This window comes from Chiloscyllium punctatum, chromosome 25, assembly GCF_047496795.1.
Source record: "Chiloscyllium punctatum isolate Juve2018m chromosome 25, sChiPun1.3, whole genome shotgun sequence".
NCBI lineage: Eukaryota > Metazoa > Chordata > Chondrichthyes > Orectolobiformes > Hemiscylliidae > Chiloscyllium > Chiloscyllium punctatum.
This window is the reverse complement of record NC_092763.1, coordinates 32,958,297-32,982,420: the sequence shown is the minus strand read 5'-3', so window position 1 is coordinate 32,982,420 and position 24,124 is coordinate 32,958,297. Positions and strand designations below refer to the sequence as shown.

The following is a 24,124-nucleotide window of genomic DNA, read 5'->3' as shown; positions in this document are numbered from 1 at the left end:
TGCTTAGTTTTCTGATCACAACCAGGATGGTAGATGACTGACTTTCCACTGTTCAGAGACTAAGTTTTAAAGGAGGAGATAGTTTAATCAAAGATCCTGTAGCTGATCACTATTCAATTCCTTAATGAAAATGTATGTGTGGACAGAAGTCTCCTTTGAAAGGTAAATGACTAATGGCATCACTCTTCTGACTGTAGTCCACTTCTACGTCTGGTGGGTCTGTCCTGCAGTTGGGTCAGGTCATAGCAAGAATGATGATTTATGTCTGGTACACTGTAGATACAATGCAATGAGAATGACTATGCTGGACTGTTTGCTCAACTAATCTGTGGAATAGCAAGTCAGAGGCTCGGAGTTCTGTGATTAGTAGCTCACCTCCTAATTCCCCAAAGCATAGCCACCATCGACAAGGTTCAAATCAAGGTTACGTTGGAATACTCTCCATTTGCTGGGATTAGTGCAGCTTCAACACACTCATTAAGTTGGACACCCTCCAAGACAAAGGGGCCGCTTGATTGGCATCCAACCTAACACCTTCATCGTTCCCTCCCTCCATCATCAAATAACAGTGGCATCAGTATACCACAAGATGCATTGCAACAGCTCTCCAAGGTAGAGGCAGCATGTTTCAAATCTCTGACCTCTACTGCACAGAAGGGCAAAGGCAGCAAATGCATAGAAACACCACCATCAGTAAGTTCCCCTCCAAGCCACTTACCATCTTGACTTGGAACTATAGTGCTGTTCCTTCACTGTTGCTGGAACTCCCCTGCGAACAGCACTGTAGGGTAAGTACATTGTTTGGACAACTGAGCTTCACAAAGGCAGTGTTTCACTTCCTCTCAAAGATAATTAAGGATCTACAATAAATGCTGGACTTGCTAGCAAATGTCCACATAGAGTCATAGAGATGTACAGCATGGAAGCAGACCTTCGATCCAACCCGTCCATACCAACCAGATATCCCAACCAAATCTAATCCCACCTGCCAGCACCCAGCCCATATCCTTCCAAACCCTTCCTATTCATATATCCATCCAAATGCCTCTTAAATATTGCAATTGTACCAGCCTCCACCACTTCCTCTGGCAGCTCATTCCATAAACGTACCACCCTCTGTGTGGAAAGGTTGCCCCTTAGGTCGCTTTCATATCTTTCCCCTCTCATCCTAAACCTATGCCCTCTAGTTCTGGACTCCCTGACCCCAGGGAAAAGACTTTGTCTATTTACCCTATCCATGCCCCTCATAATTTTGTAAACCTCTATAAGGTCACCCCTCAGCCCCAGCCTGTTCAGCCTCTCTCTATAGCTCAAATCCTCCAACCCTGGCAACATCCCCGTAAATCTTTTCTGAACCCTTTCAAGTTTCACAACACCTATGACATTTTCATAAGTTTCTAATTTAAGATATGTAATAAATTACCTTTCTGAGGTTTGGTTTCCTGCTTGTGATTCAAACGTCAGTCTCTTCCCTTGCAATCAAAAATGGGATCTGCAGGAAATCTGGATACAAGACCCACTGTGGGACAACTGCATCCAAGACGCACCCACCATTTTTATAAAGACCATCAGAATTGGCCTGTCTCCGCAAAATTCCAGCAATGGAATTTTTTTTCCTGGCTAAAAGAAAATTTAAATTGTTGGAAAGTTATAGATTATTTTACCACAGTAAAGAGGGAAATACAACTTCCTTTGTCTAAGGAATGATCATTCATCACAAAGAGTGCAGAGAAAAGACAGATTTGTATCTTTTAAGGAAAGGTAGATAGATGTTTGAAACAGAGGAGAATCCAATGATATGCAATGGGATGAGTTTCAGAGCAAGGACCTGCCTCATTCAAAACAGCCAATCGGCCTCCTTCTCAGCTGTTAGGCCAATAGATCAGAGACAATCGGGGTAGGGATAGCATTAAGAATTCCAAATGGACACAGAAGTATCATGGAGTGCAATTAAAGGCACTGAACACTGACCATCTTCCTGCTACTTGTCCAGCTTAGTGATACATAAAAGAGCCCAAGATTCCAGAAGACATCAGCATAGTTGAAATATCTGTACTTGCAGCTAACTAAATAAAGGAATTATAGAAATAACAAGAACATTCAACTTCAGAATTTTCAATCAAACGCTTAATTGTTTAGAAACAAGTTTATTCAATTCACCATTGGTAGAGTGCATACATGTTAAAGCACTTAAGACAACAATAAACATTGGAATTGTGCAGTAATATTTATTTATTTTTGGTAAATGCTAACACCATAAACTCTCATTGGACTGGGATAAAAGGACAACAGTGGTTCTTCAGAGAGAACAGGATAAAGTTAGGAAAACGTACAGATTGATTAACAGACTGACATGCTGCTATACAAGCACACCTTCCCTGGTGGTAACCATTGATATTTCAGCCAGTAGTTTGTTCGTCATACAAAACCAGAAAGTTTGATGTGTGTTTACAACCCATATGTTGTTACCTCAATTGAGAGTATTCCACTAGATGTCAAGGCAGATTACAAGACAGTTTTTGCCTTTAGCATTCAGGACTGTTGAAAGTCTGGTTTGAACACTTCCTGAATTGCGATCATCTATACTCTAAACAAAGACAATTGTTTTAATGGAATGCTTTCATGCATTAACAGATTCTGGACATCAAAAAGAGTGACAAGTTCATATTCACCTTCGGGGTAACTGTGCACAAATTTGTTAACTCCCTGACTGGAGTGGATACTGCCATTAAGCTTCCTAATTGTGGGAATCAGTTTCCAGAATTATGCCAGAAAAATTAATTTTAATCATATTGCGAATATATATGGTTTCTCATCGACAAGTAAAACATGACTTGGATTGAAATATCATAATTGGTTAGACTGTAACAGTATTCTGCATCTTTCAGATTGCAGAGTACCCCTAGGTCTGGCCACTGGAAGAATAGCAGATTCACAGCTCACAGCTTCTGGACATATAGGTTAGTAAAACTTTATTGCAATCTTCTAACTTGACCAGTTTGAACCTTCAACACTGACATACGTAGGTGGGAAATGGTGGAGGAGAGAGTTCGGTCTTACTTTCCCAGCCCTACAGTGGACAATTAAAATGGCCTGGATTACCTATCTACTAGACAACCAACTGGTCGCCACCTCTCTGATCTAACTTATTCTTTTATAATCAACCAGTCCACACATGTTATGACACACCTGTGGTGCAGGTGGAACTTGAATCTGGGCTTTTTAACCTGCCTTTTTGGATAGGTGTAAAAGACACTCACATGAAGCCTGTAGATTTTCCTTATAAATGTGCTAATTAGCAAAATGATCCTTGTGGCACAGTGATAACATCTCCACCTCTGAACCAGGAGGCCTGGGTTCAAGTCCATTACAGTATAGCAACATCTCTGAACAGGTCAGCGAGGGAAAATATCAACATGCTCATCAGCATCTGACAAAATCAATCAAATTCTCGTTGTGTTTCCATTGGGCCAGAGTAGGCAATTCATTCCAGATGCACTAGCATTACAATAATCAGGCCCAATAGTTAAAACCCCTTTGGCATCTTGCTGCTATAGCCAGACAGAAAAAGTAATAACCACAGTTTTGTGCAGAAAACCCACTCAAACTTTGCACTTACACAACTCATTTATCTTGAGCTATTATTTTAGTAGTCCCTTGAAGGCAAAAAATAAATATAATATTGCATGAGTGTTGTGATTTCTGTTTGTTGGATAACTGCATTTATAAACTTAATCACAACACTGGCTGAACAAATATAAGAAGCCTCCCACTCAAGATTTTCTTGAGATGCTTTTCTTAAGTATAGTAAATATGCCATAAGAACGAAGCCACATTAAGGTCGAGAAACGTTCAATTCCTAAATTGGTAGCAGTACCTTATATATACACCATGTAAATCTGTATTGTGCTGTAACTTTTTAGTCTATTTTCAAAAACGGAATAGACAGTTGCCCACCACATGAAGATGAATAATTCCCTTATTTTGTCTATTTTTGTACCTAGGTACACTGTACCTATGATGGCACTGTGTGTTTGCAACAGTCTACACTTTTTACTGTACTTCTGTTCTTTGTAACTTGGGTGCATGTGACAATAAACCTAATTCTAGTTCTACCATGGAGCTCAAAACCAGCCAGTACTTCATTGTATCACTCTTAAAAAACAGCATTGTTCAGGGCTGGCTTGGTTTCTCTTAAAAACATAAAATTGAATCATAGAATCAAACACACAGAAAGGCAACTCAGTCCACAACATCAGTGAAGATCTTTTAAAGAACAAACCAGTTAGCCTCAGTACTCTCTTTTCCCACAACATTACAATTTTTTTTATCCTTTAAATATTTGCCCAATACCCTTTTGAAAACACCTATTGAATCTAAATGCACCGGCCCATCAGGCAGTGCGGCCAACATCCCAACCGTTCAGTGGGAAGCAGTTTTCAATTGGCTTCGTTTGCTGTTACACCCCCCAACTGGAAAAGTTGGCAGGAAATGCATCCTACCTAATGGCTGCAGGGCTGCTGACAAACACAACCAGTGTCAATTGGCCAAAGACGAGACTTCACCCTCCCCCTTCACACAGGAGGAAACTCGTATCAGAAAGGTTGGCTTGTAGCTCAGGTGCCACCAACTGCTGAGGACAGGAGTGCACCTTGCACCCTCCAGAAGATAGGCTAAAGATAATTATAAAAAGCTAGCACTGATGGGGTGGATACTCTTCCAACGAAAACACTGAAGCCACCTTCCCTGCCCAATGTTGCCTCTTATGTTAAAAAACGTTTCACTTCCTCTCCCCATCTGCTGCTGGGAGGCCATCGACATCCAGCCAGTGGCCTCCTCTCCCAGCCAGAGGCTGATTCGCAATCAGCAAGATGCTGACACTCTGGTTAAATGGTCCTCACAGGAGTGTGACACAATCTAATCTTGTTCCCATCTTCATGTGGTGGGCAACTGTCTATTCCCTTAGTCACCATCAGCAGAATTTGCTGACTGTGGGAGCAAAGCTGTCTCACAGCTCCCCCCAATTTTATTAGTTCGTCTATCTTATTCCTGACTCATGTGAGCTGGTAAAATTCACCCATTGTGTAAAATCATTATCCCTCTTGCCACCTCTTTTTTTTTGCCAATCATATTAATCTGTGCCCTCTTGGCTAGAGTCATAAAGATGTACAGCATGGAAATAGACTCTTTGATCCAACTCGTCCATGCCGACCAGATGTCCCAACCCATAGTCCCATTTGCCAGCATTTGGCCGATATCCCTCTAAACCCTTCCTATTCATATACCCATCCAGATGCCTTTTAAATGCTGTAATTGTATCAGCCTCCACCACCTCCTCTATCAGCTCAATCCATATACGCATAACTCTCTGTGTGAAAAAGTTGCCCCTTAGGTCTCTTTTATATCTTTCCCCTCTCACCCTAAACCTATGCCCTCTAGTTCTGGACTCCCCACCCCATGGAAAAGACCTTGTCTATTTATTCTATCTATGTCCCTCATGATTTTATAAATCTCTATTAGGTCACCCTTCAGCCTCCGACACTCCAGGGAATACACTCAGCCTATTCAGCCTCTCCCTGTAGCTCAAATCTTCAAACCCTGGCAACATCCTTGTAGATCTTTTCTGAAGCCTTTCAAGTTTCACAACATTCTTCCGATAGGAAGGAGACCAGATCAGGTCATGGGGATTTATCCATTTTTATACTTTTCAAGACACCCAGCACCTCCTCCTGGACACTTCTCAAGATGTCACCATCTATTTCCCCACATTCTATATCTTCCATGTCCTTCTCCACAGTAAACACTGATGCAAAGTACTCGTTTAGTATCTCCACCATCTCCTGCAGCTCCGCACATCGGCCGCCTCACTGATCTTTAAGTGGCCTTATTCTCTCCCTATTACCCTTTGTCCTTAATATATTTATAAAATCCCTTTGGATTCTCCTTAACCCTATTTGCCAAAGCAATCTCATGTCCCCTTTTTGCCCTCCTGATTTACCTCTTAAGTATACTCCTACAGCCTTTACACTCTAAGGATTCACTCGATGCCTCCTGTCTATACCTGACATTTGCTTCCTTATTTTTCTTAACCAAAACCTCAATTTCTATCGTCATCCAGCTTTCCCTACACCTACCAACTTTCTTTTCACCCTAACAGGAATATACTGTCTCTGGACTCTCGTTATCTCTTTTTTGAAAGCTTCCCATTTTCCAACCATTCCTTTACCTACGAATATCTGCCCCCCAGTCAGCTTTTGAAAGTTCTTGTTTAATACCATCAAAATTAGCCTTCCTCCAATTGAAAACAGCGACATTTAGATCTGGTCTATTCTTTTCCATCACTATTTTAAAACTAATAGAATTATAGTCATTGGCCCTAAAGTGCTCCTCCACTGACACCTCAGTCACCTGCTCTGGCTCAGTGGTTAGCACTGCTACCTCACAGCACTAGGGTCCCAGGTTTGATTCTAGCCTCGGGCAACTGTCTATGTGGAGTTTGTGCATTCTCCCAATGTCTGCGTGCTCCGGTTTCCACCCACAGTCCAAAGATGTGCAGGTCAGGTGAATTGGCCATTCTAAATTGCCCATAGTATTAGGTACATTAGTCAGAGGGAAATGTGTCTGGGTGGGTTACTCTTCAGAGGGTCGGTGTGGACTTGTTGGGCTGAAGGGCCTGTTTCCACACTGTAGGGAATCTAATCTAACCACCCTATTATTCTTACAGATAACTGAAATCGTCTTTCAAATTTGTTTCTCAATTTCCTGCTGACTATTAGGGGGTCTCTAATGCAATCCCAATAAGGTGATCATCCCTTTCTTATTTCTCAGTTCCACTCAAATAACTTTCCTGGATGGCGTCCCAGGAATATCCTCCCTAAGTTAAGCAGTATTGCTATATCTTATCAAAAATGCACTCCCATTCCTTTTGCTCTCTTTTCTATTCTGCCAACCGCATTTGTATCCTGGAAAATTAAGCTGCCAGTCCTGTCCATCCCTGAGCCACGTTTCTGTAATTGCTATAATATCCCAGTCCCATGTTCCTAATCATGCTCTGAATTCATCTGCCTTCTCTGCTAGGCATCTTGCATTGAAATAAATGCAATTTAATTTATCAGTCCTGCCTTGTTCTTTGCTTTGTTCCTGCCTGCCCTGACTGTTTGAGTCAGGGTCAACCAGCACAGAAACCAACCCTTCAGTCCAACTTGTCCATACCAACCCAGTTTCCCAAATTGAACTATTTGCATTTGCCTGCATTTGACTCAAATCCCTCTAAACCTTTCCTATTCATGTACATGTCCAAATATCTTTTAAATGTAGTAACTGCACTTGCATCTAATACTTCCGCTGGCAGTCCATTCTATGTACAAACCACTCTCTGTGTGAAAATATTGTCCTTTAGGTCCCTTTTAAATCTTTCTCCTCCCACCTTTAAAAAATCTATCTAGTTTTGAACTCTCCTACCCTAGGGAAAAGACCTTTGCGATTCACCTTATGAATGCTCCTCATGATTTTATAAACCTCTAAGGTCACTCCTCAACCTCCTAAGCTCCAGGGAAAAAAGTCCCAGGCTATCCAGCCTCTCCTTATAACTTTTTGGCTATTGACTATTGTAAACAGTTTCCCTCTCTTTTCTCCATGCACTGCCCTCACTGTCCACAGGTTCATAATTATGACTCATGTCATAACATAACCACAGGCAATATAAGAAAGAACAGGCCCTGAGATCTACCTCATGGGACAGGAATGAATCCACACTGTTAGCATTCTTTTGCAATAAACACAGCCATTTGAACTCACCAGTTTAAATCTTCTCTAATCATTTACTTCGTTCGAACCTTACGTGACTTGAACACTGCTATCCAATTTCATTTTTGTTTTACTGCTCCAACAGGAACAACCAGTCTAACCACACAAATATAAAGTTAAAAATCACACAACACTAGCTGGTGAAGGAGCAGTACTCTGAAGGCTCGTGCTTCCAAAAACCCTGTTGGACAATAACCTGGTATTATGTGATTTTTAACTTTGTCCACTCCAGTCCAACACTGGCTCCTCCACATCACACAAATGTAATCCATCAGTTTTGAACCATTCTTGTGAAATCTATTCTGTCCCCTCCTCTCCAAACTTTGACATCCTTCCTAAAGTGTAATGCACAGAATTAGCCAAAATACTTCAATTTGGTTCCAATTAGTGTTTTACATAGATTAAGCATAATTTCCGTATTTTTATTTCCAATGCCTCTTTTTATAAAGTTCAGCTTGCCATAAACTTTAGTAACTAGTTTGCTAATCTGTCTTGTAACTTTCAAAAATGTACCCACAAGCATCTCCACGATGCTCTTCATGTATCCCTTTTCAAATTATATCATTTAACATTTATTGTCTCTCCTCATTCTTCCCACCAAAGTGTATCTCCCATGCTTTTCATTTGTGTGAAACCTATTACTATCTTCCTTATTGCTTACTACTCTTAGAAGTTTCACATTCTACTAGCATTCACCATTTGTGCATTTGAATGTGAAGAGAAGCCAATTTTAGACAAAGTACCTATGTCATAGAGTCACAGAGATGTACAGCATGGAAACAGACCCTTTGGTCCAACCCATCCATGCCAACCAGATATCCCAACCCAATCAAGTCCCACCTACCAGCACCTGGCCCATATCCCACAAAACCCTTCCTATTCATATACCCATCCAAATGCCTCTTAAATGTTGCAATTGTACCAGCCTCCACCACTTCCCTCTGGCAGCTCATTCCATACACGTACCACCCGCTGTATGAAACCATTGCCGCTTAGGTCTCTTTTATATCTTTCCCCTCTCACCCTAAACCTATGCCAGCTTATTCTGGACTCCCCGACCCCAGGGAAAAGACTTTGACTATTTATCCTATCCATGCCCCTCATAATTTTTTAAACCTCTATAAGGTCACCCCTCAGCCTCGATGCTCCAGGGAAAACAGCCCCAGCCTGTTTAGCCTCTCCTTATAGCTTAAATCCTCCAACCCTGGCAACATCCTTGTGAATCTTTTCTGAACCCTTTCAAGTTACACATCATCTTTCAGATAGGAAGGAGACCAGAATTGCACACAATATTCCAACAGTGGCCTAACCAATGTCATGTACAGACGCAACATCACCTCCCAACTCCTGTACTCAATACTCTGACCAATAAAGGAAAGCACACCAAACGCCTTTCTCACTATCCTATCTACCTGCGACTCCACTTTCAAGGAGCTATTATGAACCTGCACTCCAAGGTCTCTTTGTTCAGCAACATTCCCTAGGACCTTGCCATTAAGTGTATAAGTCCTGTTAAGATTTGCTTTCTCAAAATGCAGCATCTCGCATTTATCTGAATTAAACTCCATCTGTCACTTCTCTGCCCATTGGCCCATCTGGTCAAGATCCTGTTGTAATCTGAAGTAACCCTCTTCGCTGTCCACTACACCTCCAATTTTGGTGTTGTCTGCAAACTTACTAACTGTACCTCTAATGCTCGCATCCAAATCATTTATGTAAATGACAAAAAGTAGAGGACTCAGCACCGATCCTTGTGGCACTCCACTGGTCAAAGGCCTCCAGTCTGAAAAACAACCCTCCACCACCCTCTGTCTTCTACCTTTGAGCCAGTTCTGTATCCAAATGGCTAGTTTTCCCTGTATTCCATGAGATCTAACCTTGCTAATCAGTCTCCCTTGGGGAACCTTGTTGTACGCTTTACTGAAGTCCATATAGGTCACATCTACTGCTCTGTCCTCAGCAATATTCTTTGTTACTTCTTCAAAAAACTCAATCAAGTTTGTGAGACATGATTTCCCATGCACAAAGCCATGTTGACTATCCTTAATCAGTCCTTGCCTTTCCAAATATCATGTACATCCTGTCCCTCAGGATTCCCTCCAACAACCTGCCCACCACCTACGTCAGGCTCACTGGTCTATAGTTCCCTGGCTTGTCCTTACCACCCTTCTTAAACAGTGGCATGTTTGCCAAAGAGAATAGGTTTGTCAATATATCAGACTGAAATAAACAAATATGAGGGTCAAGTATACTCAACTTGTAACAAGAATGCTGAGAAATACTTTGATTTTACCAAAAATGTAATTACAATTATAATTCTGTTGAACAATCACTAGAGGATGCTCATTTAGAAAATTGGAGTGAACTCAAAATCGGGTCCCTGTTCCTTTAACTCCATTTCCTTATTGTTTACCTTTAAAATTACAACCATGACCTTTGTGTCAATTATACGTGGTTTAAGAGGAAGCTTGTTACCTAACTCTATTTTATCATCTTTAGCCAACTAACACAAGTTGGGTAAGATAGTAAGATAGTCACAGATTACTGAAGTTCACTCTTACTGGATTTTGTAGGGAAATGGAGACCCCAGTTGGCAAGATTACAAAAATCTGGATTCACCAATGCATGGCGGGGCAAAGGAAGACGACCGTGGATTCAGGTACAACTGCCATCAGGAGATGTTATTGAATTTATTTCATGTGAAGCTGCACTTAGACACAGAATATGAACATGCATCCAGTATTGCGTTATTGAGGGCAGATGGCCTCAATATTCCAGATTGCTCATACAAGTTGCAGCAACTTCTGAATTATAGAAACAGTAAGTTTTAATAGAAAATTTATTACATCCAATAATTTGCTAATCCAAATAAATCAAGTGAAAAGAAACAAGTCTTGTTAGACAAAAACACAAGCATGAAGTCCAAGCTTCAGTTCTGTGCTGCTAGTGTTAGTAACTTTGTGAGTACTCCTGATGTATCAAGTGAATGCTTAGATACAAAAGCCTAGCTCATACTGGAATACGATAATACCATAAGTTGTAGGAACAAGAGTAGGCCATTCAGCCCATCAAGTCTCCTCAACCATTCAATGAGATCATGGATGATCTGACAACTCTCAACCCTCAACTCCACTTTCTTGCCTTTTGACCATAACTGTTGATTCCCTTACTGATTAAAATGTCTTCTTAGTCTTGAACATACTTAATGACCCAAACCAGATGGTCTTGTGGAGCAAAGAATTCCACAGATTACTATGCTCTGAGAGAAAACATTCCTCACTTCTATCATAAATGGTGACCCCTTATTCTCAGATTGTGCCCTCTGTTCAGAGACTCTCCCACATTAGAAAACAAGTTCTCAGCATTTACCAGTAATGCCCCCAAGAACCTTACATGTTTCTATAAGGTCTCCTCTCATTTTTCTAAACTACAATGAATACAGGGCCAACTACTCAACCTCTCTTTAAAAGAAAATGCCTCCATACCCAGGATCAACCGAGTGAACCTTTTGTGGACTGTCTCTAATGCCGGTGTATCTTTCCTTAAGTAAGGGATCAACACTATACAAAGTATTCTAGGGTGTCTAATTACTGCCTTGTACAGGTTTAGCAAGACCTTGCTATTTTTATACTCCATTCCCTTTGAAACAAAAATCCATTTTTCTTTCCTATTAGCTGCTAAACTAAACTTCTAGCTTTTTGTGATTCATGTACAAGGACACCCAAGTCCCTTTTTACTGCAGCTTTCTGTAGTTTTCCTCCAGTTAAATAATATACAGCTCCTTTATTCTTCCTGCCAAAGTGCATAACCTCACATTTTCCACATTATATTTGACTCACTAACCATAGAAGAATATTTGCTATTTGTGTCTTATCATGAGATCTGAATATAGATTCTTTGAAAAGAGGGTTAGATTAGATTAGATTAGATTACTTACGGTGTGAAAACAGGCCCTTCGGCCCAACAAGTCCACACCAATCCACCGAAGCGCAATCCACCCAGACCCATTCCCCTACATTTGTGGGATTTTTTTTAAAAATGGCAATGTTTAGGTATGCATGAACACGTCTCTGCCATATCCAATTTTGCATTCCTTCCATTTGTATTGTAGATAAGCATTTACTGCTACATTACACATAAATTAGTACCTCATATTTTCAAACATTTTAATAAAATATAGCTTTTTGATTTATTGATTGAATGTTAACTGTTAATTTGATGATTAATTCCAGGTTGATTTAAAGTCGTCATTGCTCATTCATGGAATAATTACACAAGGAGCCCGCCACTATTTTAAACATCTCTATGTTGACCACTTCTATATTGCTTATAGCCTGGACGCTTATGCCTGGAAAAACTACAAAGGCAACTCAACCTTGGACATTAAAGTAAGTCACATTCTTTGCTTACAATGAAAATAAAACAAATAGTATCCTCAGGTAGAATCAGAACTGCACCTTTCTCAAATATTTGTAGTATTACAATTCTTCTATCACCTTATTATTGGAAAGTAGACTCACTGAAGGTAAAATCCATTCATTACCTTAATATCTCACTTTTCAAGTCTGCCTGAGGCAGGTTGGAGTGCAGTTAGCAGGGCTATCCACCGACAAATGACAGATAACCAATTCAGCTGATTAATGGAGTGTTAAGGCTTGATAAGGGTGGCCAAATAGAATTTTCCAGTGTGTCACCAGGTCTCTAGAGACATTGAGAGTAGCAGAGCTACCTGTAACCATCTAAACCCCATTTGAGCCTGATGAGAAGGCCCTGAAGCCCAAGTTGTCTTCAGGATAAAAGAGTAACTAGACTAAGGGTGAATAATTAAACTTTCCTACAATCTCTTTGTAAATGAGTGCAGTAAATAGTTTAAAAGTCTGGTGATGTTTGGTGATCACACAAACAAGACTCAGTTTCAACATAGTTATAATTAAAATGCTTGCAGTCATATTACAGCCTGATAGACAATGAAACGAGGGGAAAAGGAAATTAATTCTTCTGATATTTTACAATGGACTTTCTTTGAGTGGGTAAGCAAGATATGAATTGTAAATTATTTTGAAATAATGTGATTTGAAATATAGTGCAAATCCTTGGTGGATTGATTTTACAATATTCTTATTTTTAATAAAGAGTTTTCTTTAATCATTGCTACGAAGTATATAACTATATTGGCAGGACTTCATATTTCCACATTTTAATTCCAGATCTTTACAGGAAACACTGATGCAACAGGAACAGTGAAAAACTATTTCAATCCACCAATCATTGCTCAGTATATCAGAGTGTACCCAAGGCCAAGCACAGGACAATCAGCACTTCGAATGGAGCTGCTGGGTTGTGATCTACAGAGTAAGTTCAGGGACATATTCCCAGTAATTTTGAAAATTCATCCCTGAATGGTCAGAATTAAGAGTAAAGAAAAACAGGTTTATAAAGTGAAATATTGTAGATGTGCAAAATCTGAATCAAAAGCAAAAAATAATGAAAATACACAGTATGTCAAACAGCATTTCTGGAGAGAGCTAATATTTCATTTGCACTGGGAGAAGTTAGGGTTTTAAGTAAAAGATTACAATGAAATTTTCATAGGATAAAATATAATGGGAACAAACCAACAAGAGACACAAAAATGAATTGCAAAAACTTAAGACTCATAGAGTCATAAAGATGTACAGCACAGTAACAGACCCTTCTATCGTGGGGGAGGACAAGAACAAAAGTAAAGTCTGTGGTGATCCAAGGACATAATAAGTTTTCATTATTAGGTTTACCATTTCAGCTCATGAATGATTTAGCTACCCGCACCCCCCCGCCCACCATGTAAACAGTAGCAGAATGCAGATGTTCGCCTGTAATGCTGAAACAACTAAAGCAGAAATAGACAAGGTGGGAGGCAAATGAGACAAATTGTAAAGGGATTGGTGGTGCAGAGCCAAATGTTGTGCAAGTGGGACAAGAAGGAAAAGATGAGCCCAGAAAAGGCGTGAATGGAAGGATCATGAACATTATTTCTCCTTTGAACAATTTCATTGGAATCTTTTACTGAGCTGTAAAATCATCCCAATCATCAGTCCTGGTACTCATTTTTTCGATAACACTGTAAGCCTCTTACTTTAAATTACATCAACATCTTCGTAATAACCAGCACTGGACCACTTTAACCACAAAGTTTTTATCTTTTTAGGGCGTGCATATTGACAATTATTCATATTTTTATTTTAAATGCTTGCCAATGTTTATCTATAGTCATATATTTTAATCAAGTTTGCCAATCTACCTTAACCAACATGGAGAAAATGAGGACTACGGATCAGAGTCGAGAGTGTGGTGCTGGAAAAGCACAGCAGGTCAGGTAGCATCCAAGCAACAGGAGAGTCGACGTTTCTGGCATAAGCCCTTAATCAGGAATGACTCATGAAGGACTTATGCCCGAAAAGTCGATTTGCTTGCTCCACAGATGCTGCCTGACCTGCTGTGCTTTTCCAGAACCACACTCTTGACTACCTTAACCAACATGCTTGACACTACTATGTAGTTTGTTTTGGTCAGATTTAAGAACCTAGGCCCGAATTTTCAGTTGTTATTCCAATATACATGGTAGTTGAACACGGGGACGCTGTGGAATCCCAATTGTAGCAGATTCCAAAGGAATTGGCTAGAAAATTGAATATTCTGCTGGGCCATTCTGAGTAGCACCACAAAATTGTGTTTCAGACTGTCTTCTGTTATGTTTCCCAGGTTGTTCTTTGCCATTAGGGATGGAGAGTAGAGTCATTGCAGACCACCAACTCAGTGCTTCTTCATTCTGGATTAGCGTTAGTGCTTGGACTCCATCATTGGCTCGCCTCAACAACGAAGGATTCACAAATGCATGGGTACCAAAGGTAACAAATAAAGGATTTAGACTCTCAGGAGTGAGTTAGATGCTGCTATCTTATGAAATTATTCCAGTGGTTTATAATGATAGAGTCCTACAATTTTCATTCAATTTTATGTTGCTAATATATTATTTATGCTGCTATCTACAATCAAAAAAGGACAATTTTGCAAAGTCCAATTATGATAAGCTGTTTTCTATTCACAGAGGAACAACCCACATGAATGGTTCCAGATCAACTTCCAACATAGGAAAAAAATTACAGGAATCATAACCCAGGGTGCCAGTCACCTGGGGCGGGCTATGTTTGTGAAGGAGTTTATTGTGTCCTACAGTGATAATCGTAACAACTGGACAGTAATCAAAGATAGGCAAACCTTAAAGGAAAAGGTAGGTTCTGAAACAAAAGAATTCTAATCTAACTATTAACTATTTCTGTAAGGTGAATCTGATTGTTGATCATGTTTTTTAGTTCATAATTAAAAAGTGGACAGGTTCTGATAAATTCCTTCAGTATTCTAAGTCTTTCGCCATATACTCATTACACTCTTAAATTCAAAAGAATATCTTCCCTCTTTATTGTCATTTTCACCTCCCCCCACTCCCATCGAATGCAGCAGAAGGGAGCGAGTTCAATGCAAGGAAACAAACCCACCTTCCGAAAATTACCACAGTGAGCAAAATATTCTAATAGGTTTTTTATTGAAAAAAAGAAAATTTTTAAGATTGTTTACAAAATTACAGAAGTAATACAAACAAGTATAAGCACCAACATAAAATTAAATAAATAAGAAAAAAAACAAAAAAAAGAGAAAAAAACTAACTAATTACTAATCGATCCTACAAACAACCAAAGCATAAAATAGGATATCATACATTACTAGCAGTAAACAACAAAATAATTAAATAACTAGATACATGTTTAAAATAGATTTACATCAAGACACAATAAAGCCCGTATTTATATGGGATTCCTCCTGCTGGGGGGTCCCCGAACGAGCCAGAACCATTACCACAGCTAGACAAAAGCCCTGGACAGTATGGCCGAAATATTTGTGTCGATATAGTCCAAAAAGGGCTGCCATGTTTTATAAAATAATTCTGTTTTTTTGGTGCACCATATTTGTGACGAAGTCAAGGGGGATATATTCCATGACTATCCTGTGCCAATTGGGCCTTCGGCTACCCAATTCATTAAAATATTTTTCCTTGCACAAAAGGAGAGAATGGCAAATAATTTCCTCCCATACACATTCAGGGAGGGAAAATCTGAACAGCCCAGAAGTAGGGACACTGGATCCTATCTAATCTCCGTACCCAAGATCTCTGTCAAGGCATTCACTACTCTATCCCAATACCTGCTGATCTTACGGCATGTCTGTAGACAGTGTGTGAGAGTGCCGACTTCTATTTTACATTTATGACACATTGGGGATGCTCCTATCTTGAATTTTGCAAGTCGTTCAGATGCCATATGAGCCCTGTGAAGTATCTCTAATTGAATAGCCTGTGTTCTGTTAGAGATCTTTCTCGCATTTTCCCAGATGTCCTCCCACATTACTAAAGAGATTTCCAACCCTAATTCTTGATTCCAGGTTTTAAATAATCATTCCATGTCCTTGGATACTTTATTATATAATGAATGATAAAGAGTACTGACCGAGGGCGGCCCCATTGGCCATAGCACTCTCCTTTCCCTGTCCGAGTTGTAGTGGTTAACTATCAATGTAGTCTTCTTTTGTATAAAGTCTCATATTTGGAAATACCGAAAGAGGTCCCTGTCAGGCAGTCCAAACTTCTGATGCAACTGCTCAAAGGACATCATAACCTCCCCATCTACCAGGTCTCCCAAGCAGGAGATACCTCTGGACTTTCAATTTTTAAATGGAGCATCTGTCATCCCTGGCTGAAATCCCGGTGCTCCCACTATGGGGGTATAAGGAGAGGTTTTTTGCAGGTTACCCTCATCTTGTCGCATTATCCTCCAGGCTTTAATTGTATTTAATACAATAGGATTTTTACAATAGTCCATAATAGCTCTCATCTTGTCCATAAATGAAAGTTTGATGAGGGAACATTTTGCTTGGGAGTTCTCAATATCTAACCAGATTGATTGGGGGTCACAAGAGACCCAATCAGCTACATAGGATAATAACGAGCTCAATTGATACCTCCTAAAATCTGGAAAGTCCAGTCCTCCCCTAGCTTGTGGAAGCTGCAGCTTGTCTAATTTGATAAGGGGCCATCTATGATTCCAAATAAAGGAGCCGAGCCAGCCGTAGAGTTTACGCAACGCCTCTCTGAGCAGCATCAGGGGGAGCATTCTCATAGGATATAGAGGACGATGTAGAATATTCATTTTAACTAAAGCTACTCTGCCTAACCAAGATATTGGGAGATCTCCTGAAAACTGAAGATCCTGCCTTATTTTTTCTAATAAGTGCACAAATTGGCTTTATACAGCTGACCAAATACTGGGGTGATAAAAACACCTAAGTATAGAAAACCTTCCAATGACCACCAAAAGGGAAAGCAAGATCCGTCCGGTAAGTTGGATACACGAGCAAGGTCTCCCAATGGCATGACCTCCAATTTCATAAAACTGATTTTATAACCTGAGATCATACCAAATTGATCACTTGAGTTTGGCGGAGCACGGATATCAAAGGATCACTTAAGAAGAGGAGGACATCATCCGCATATAGAGTGATTTTATGTTTGCCCGATTTAACCCTCGGAGCCGTTATGTTAGGGTCAGCTCATATAGCTTCGAGGAGAAAGTGAAGACTGCAGATGCTGGAGATCAGAGCTGAAAATGTGTTGCTGGAAAAGCACAGCAGGTCAGGCAACATCCAAGGAGCAAGAGAATCGACGTTTCGGGCATGAGCCCTTCTTTAGAGCTTCATTCCTGAAGAAGGGCTCATGCCCGAAACGTCGATTCTCCTGCTCCTTGGATGCTGCCTGACCTGCTGCGCTTTTCCAGCAACACATTTTCAGCTCAGCTCATATAGCCTCCGCTAGTGGTCAATCACTAGCGTGAATAATAATGGTGAGAGAGGACATCCCTCACAACAGCCCCTGCCAACACTAAAGCTATCTGAACCTAAACCATTGGTGATCACCGCTGCTTTGCGATGATTATATAATACTGAAACCCATTTAGTAAATACCTCTCCGACACCGAACCTTTCCAGTGTATAAAAAAGGTGTGTTCATTCTACCCGATCAAATGCCTTCTCTGCATCCAAGGAGACAACTAAACCCAGTATTGTTCCTTGTTGACAGGCTGGTAACATATTTAAGACCGTTCCAATATTATTAGTTGACCTGCGATCCTTTATGAACTCCATCTGGTCCTCTTTTATGATGTATGGTTAGACCCTCTCCAGTCTTAATGCTAACATTTTGGAAAGAATTTTAAAATCCACGTTTAGCAAGGATATGGGTCTATATGATGAGCAATCTTCTGGGCCTTTCGCTTTTTAAGAATGAGAGAGATATTTGCTTCTCTCAGCGAAGGCGGGAGGCGGCCCTGACTATGTGAGTAATTGTACAAATTTATGAGTGGCCCGGCCAGTTCCCCTATAAATTCTTTATAGAACTCAACCTGGAATCCGTCTGACCCAGGTGCTTTGCCACTCTGAAGCTGCCTAACCACGTCCAGTCCTTCCTGGGGGGTTGTCAGAGGGGCATTCAAGATTGACACCTTTTCCGAGGTTAAGCTGGAAGACCAAATTTTTAAAGAAGGATTCCATCTTCCCAGATCTATCCTCACAGTCCTGCGATTTATACAGTTCAAAATATAACTTTATAAAGGCTGTATTGATCTTTTTACATTCACAAGTCAAGGTACCAGCACTTTCTCTAATGGACATAATGGCTTGGGGAGCCTTTTTCTTTCTAGCAAGATACGCTAGATATCTGCCAGGCTTGTCGCCATATTCAAACAATCTCTGCTTTGCAAATAATATTTCCCTCTTTGCTGTTTGAGTAAGTGCAGTATTCAAGGCTGCCCTAAGGGCTGTGATCCTTTGTAGCTTAGTAATGGAAGGCCTGTCAATGTACGCTGTCTCAGCTGCTTTCAAGCGAGCCTTGAGCCAGCGCTGTTGCTCTCCCTTTTGTCTTTTCCGAATCGCAGAATATGAGATGACCAGGCCTAACGCATATGCCTTAGTGGTCTACCACATCATCGACGGGTTACTGGCCGTGCCTGAATTAATTTCCTAGAAGGTTTTGAATTCTTGTGAAAAATACTTTATAAATTTGCTATCCTTCAATAAGAAAGGATCCATACGCCAGTGTCGGGAGCCTATCCCATTATCCCTAGTCTTGACTTCCACATATACTGCGGGATGATCAAAAATAGCTATATTACCTATTTTATAACAAAGTATTGAATTCAGAAGGATCGAGGAGGCAAAAAAACATATCAATTCTGGTATGGCACTTATAATTCGGAGATGCCGGTGTTGGACTGGGGTGTACAAAGTTAAAAATCACACAACACCAGGTTATAGACTAACAGGTTTAATTGGAAGCGCACTAGTTTTCGGAGCGACGTTCCTTCATCAGGTGATTGTGGAGGGCTCGATCGTAACACAGAATTTATAGCAAAAATTTGCAATGTGATGTAATTGAAATTATACATTGAAAAATTGATTGTCTGTTAAGCCTTTCATCTGTTAGAATACTTCTTTCATGTGTAAATCACAAAACCTTTTTTTTAAAGTTGCATTCTCGGGTTAGCTGTTAACAATGGTGATAGCTAGACAATATGTTGAAGTTGTTAGCCCCCTGTGTTCTCTGTCTATGACCTGATGTTTAGATTGATTATAATTTAAAAAGTGAGATAACAGAGTTTTACATAAATTCATGCAGTTTTTGAGCTCAGAGTTCTACATGAATGCATGCAGTTTTTGCGCAAAGTGCAATGTAACTCTGCAAGTACAAATTCACCACACAAAATATATGTGTGCATGTGGGTCTTTGTCTGTCTGTGTCTTTGTCTGTCTGGGGTGGGGGTTGTGAGTGTGAGAAAGTTTGTGTGTGTGTGTGTGTGTAGTGAGTGCAGAGTGTCTTATGTCTGTGAGGGGGTGCATGTGTGGGAGTGTGTGTGTCTATAAGGGTGTGTGTGGGTGTCTGTGTGTACCTGTGTCCGTGTGTATGTGAGAGTGTGTGTGTGTGTAGGAATATCTGTGTGTGTGTGTGTGTAGTGCAATGGTGATCAACCTGTAATGTGACATGAACCCAAGGTCCCAGTTGAGGCCCTCCCTATGGGTACACACACACACACACACACACACACACACACACTTTCTCACACTCACAACCCCCAACCCAGACAGACACACACACACACAGACAAAGACCCACATGCACACATATATTTTGTGTGGTGAATTTGTACTTGCAGAGTTACAACTTTGTGCAAAAACTGCATTCATTCATGTTGAACACTGAGCTCAAAAACTGCATGAATTTATGTAAAACTCTGACATCTCACTTTTTAGATTAGAATCAATCTAAACATCAGGTCATAGACAGAGAACACAGAGGGCTAACACCTTCAACATATTGCCTAGCTATCACCATTGTTAACAGCTAACCCGACCATGCAACTTTAAAAAAAAGGTTTTGTGATTTACACATGAAAGAAGTGAAACATCACTGTATTCTAACAGATGAAAGGCTTAACAGACAATCAATTTTCCAATATATAATTTCAGATACATCACACTGCAAATTTTTGCTATAAATTCTGTGCTACGATCGAGCCCTCCACAATCACCTGATGAAGGAGCATCACTCCGAAAGCTAGTGTGCTTCCAATTAAACCTGTTGGACTATAACCCGGTGTTGTGTGATTTTTTAACTTGGTATGGCATTTGTGTGGGTTAGAGAAGAAAGTAAAGTCTCTACCCTGGGGGTGAAGGCACCTCCACACATCTATTACCCCTAGCTCTTTATTCAGATCCGTCAGTTGTATAGATCTCAGAGATAAACCCATAGTGCTCCTAGGTATCCTATCCATTTCTGGGTCCATAATACAGTCAAAATTTCCTCCTATAATTGTATGGCAAACCCTAAAACCCATCAACTTCGAGAACGCTTCTGTTACAAATTTAAAAGGGTGTGCCGGGGCGGGGGTGGTGAACAAAGATTCAAAATTCCATATTCCTCTCCTTATTTTAGGGCTTTGATGAATATATACCGTCCAGACTCATCTTTTATCTGGCTTAACATTTGGAAAGGAAGATTCTTCCAATTAAGAATGGCTACTCCCCTACTTTTTGAACTGAAAGATGAAAAGAAAGCCTGATCAAATCCACCCTGTTGTAGTTTTAAGTGTTCTTTATCAAGTAGATGCGTCTCCTGTAAGAGAGTTACAACGACCCTTTCTTTTTTAAGACTTAATAATATCTTTTTCCTTTTGATTGGTGAATTGCCCCCCTTAACATTCCAGGTGCACCACCTAAATGAATGGCTAGCCATGATCATCCAGGCAGGCACGAGATCCCCCAGGAGGAAGAACCCCATCCAAAAGACCTTGAATAAAGACCAGAGAAAATTCACGAATACAAAAATTCTTTAAAACATTTAAACCAACACAATTAAAAATTACTCCTAAATAAAAAAAAACGCAAAACATATTTGAAAGGAGACTTTCCCCCTTGCTCCCAGGGGGCATAACTACCTATCACTAACCCCACTATAACCTCTCCGAGCTAGGGCCCTGCCCTCGGCCCAGGCATTATAAAATGGAGTAAACAAATTCAAGTGTTTTATAAAACCAGAATCAAAAGTGAGTCACCCACCCCCAACACCTGGGTGTGTTTAACAAACACAATACAAAATAGAAATATATAAAGTTACAAAATTACAATCCCAGCAAGTATTAGGCAACTAAGTAAGAGGAAGAAAGAGGAAAATCCTGCTCTAGAAAGAAAAAAAAAGCAAGACAGAACAAACCCCCCCCCCCCCCACAAATCGAGTAAGCCGCACAAACTATATAAAAAGGAGACCAAAGGAAGAGTAAAGAACAAGCCCACCACCCCACCCCCAGGGAAAGATGAGTGGAAGAGAGATGAAAAAGAAAAAAAGAGGGTAAACAAAGAGGGGGTGGGGGGGCAAAATAAAGTCATTATCCATACAGTTCGAGTCCCGCAGTCTATTTAAGAGAGTCCAAGAATTCTTTTGCTTTCTCTGGTGACCCAAAGTTATAAACGATCATCCATGGGTGAGGCGCAGCGTTGCCAGATAACGCATGGAATATTGAATATTTAGGTCTCTTAGACGCTTCTTCGCCTCATTAAATGCACTCTTCTTGTGGACCACAACTGGGGAGAAGTCCTGAAATAACATTATCCTGGAACCCTTTTGCATCATGGCCTGGGGATCCTTCCCCAGGACTCTGGAGGCTTCCAGGAGCATTTGTTTTTCTTTGTAGCATTGGAGCCGGATTAGAACCGGGCAGGGGCACTGGTCCGACCCGGGCCCTCTCCACCCGCAACCGGCCCGGCCCCGACTCCAACTTCAATCATTGTGGGAGCCATTGCTCCAAAAAGTCCACCAACTGGCCTTCCTCTTCCCGTTCAGGAAGGCCCAGCAACTGATATTTTTCCGACGGCCCCAATTATCAAGGTCGTCGAGGCGCTCCACCAGGATACGGATTCCCTACTCGAGAGCCTGGACCTGACCTATGGATGCCTCGGCAGCCATCTCCGAGGCCGCGGTCTGTTGCTCCGCCCCTCCGACGCGCTGCTCAAGTTTTTCGATCTCTCGGTCATGCTTCTGCAGCATGACCAAGATTGACTCCCACCTGGACCGCGTCTCCTTGATGAAAGCGTTGATCTTCTCCTGAAGTTTGGTGATCCCATAGAGCAGGCTCACCACTGAAGGTAAGTCCCCCGAAGCAGCCACAGACATCACTGCTGCTGTGGGAGGGGGTGGGGGAGGGGTCCCTGCCTTTGCAAACTGTGGGAGTCTTTGCCCTTAGTCAGTCATTTTTAAAAAAAATCAAACTATCCAAGTTTGATGTAAAATGACTGAGTACACTGGGCAAAAGCTATCCTAAATGATTGAAAGGGTGAGGTGAAGATGGGTGCACCACTTTGCCCGAGTCTTAAGCAGAGAACTGCAGACTCAGACTTACTGGATCGCCGCCATCTTGAATCTCCCCACAATGAGCAATGGTGAACATTCAAGGGACCTTAATCACTGTTGATTTAATTGAAAATGTGAATATAGGTTCTATTATTAACTATATACCAGTAGTACTGTACCAGCTATATGTTTAATTGAGCTGTATGATAATAATACTGGAATTGAAACATTTTGGGACCTGATTAATACAAATTAGCTGGGCAATACATGATATCGTCCTACCAAAACTAGTTTCTTTAAATCAGACAAAATCATTCTTCAATTATTTTTAACTTGAAATTGTTTATCGCTGAATCACTGCCAATGTGCCTATTTGTTGTCATATGAAGTTCTCTTTATGCCAAATACCATCCCAGACAGAAAACATAATGATTGCCTGACTATCTCAAACAAAATCGGTTCCTTCTTGAAAATTAATAATACTAAAAATATATTTACTAAGTCAATGCAGGCAGGAAACAGCAAAGTAGAGTGGCAGTGGTGGAAGGATGAATGTTGTATTCTCGAAAAATGTAGCAGATATGTGCTGCTTGGACCATTGCCTTACCCCTGCATCAATCGTCAGACTGCTGCCACACCCTGCAAACCTCTTTCATATGTTGATATCCACAGCCGTGCAAGCAGCAGATGGAGGTTGTGGGCCAACAAGCTGAATTTGCCTGATATTAGTCTGAGTATTCACTGCAGCACTCATCATACAGTCTGCTTGAGCTGCAATGGAAGTATTGATACTCACTTCCAGAGTATGCATTATTGCTGATGTCTTCCCACACTGGAAGAGATGCCTCCGAGCTTTATTCAAAGACACATGCAAAGTAGAAGCCGAAATTCTTCAGGTTCCTTGACAGTCACAAGAGACTTGTTGCTGGGCCTAACAATGTACCATCACTTCTTCCTTTTCCACTTGATGCTCCTGTACCTACAGTTGGCCAAATGTAGTTCCTGAATATCTGAACGAAGGAAGGCACAGTGACATGGACACAGGACATTTCCCTTCCTGTCCACCTTTTGCACCAAGACACCTGGTGCTGTATTGGAGTTCACTCGCTGCCTGTATATTTCCCAGGTCAAACTAATTTTTGGAATGACTCCATCTTGAATGTACTTCCCTTTTAGGAGCTGCAGGCTGACCTTTCTAGCCTGAAGTCATGCTAGGCACTCATGTCATTGTGCCCTTTGCTCAGGTGTGCAGCCTGTCAGCAGTGTACAGTCAGTAAAATGCAAACATTTATATGAGGAGGCTGCATGACGTTTGCCTATCAACTTGACTGTAAG

At 40.9% G+C, this 24,124-nt stretch overlaps 1 protein-coding gene across 1 annotated transcript in view; it reads left to right on the top strand.

Annotated features, from left to right (window-relative positions):
• The window catches only part of f8 (coagulation factor VIII, procoagulant component), a 96,223-nt gene that overhangs the window by 67,886 nt on the left and 4,213 nt on the right, over positions 1-24,124 (top strand). Inside the window, exons 19-24 of the mRNA XM_072594968.1 lie at positions 2,889-2,960; positions 10,380-10,465; positions 12,039-12,194; positions 13,014-13,158; positions 14,548-14,693; positions 14,894-15,076. Of these exons, the coding sequence (XP_072451069.1) occupies positions 2,889-2,960; positions 10,380-10,465; positions 12,039-12,194; positions 13,014-13,158; positions 14,548-14,693; positions 14,894-15,076 (788 nt within the window). The remainder of the gene's footprint in view (positions 1-2,888; positions 2,961-10,379; positions 10,466-12,038; positions 12,195-13,013; positions 13,159-14,547; positions 14,694-14,893; positions 15,077-24,124) is intronic.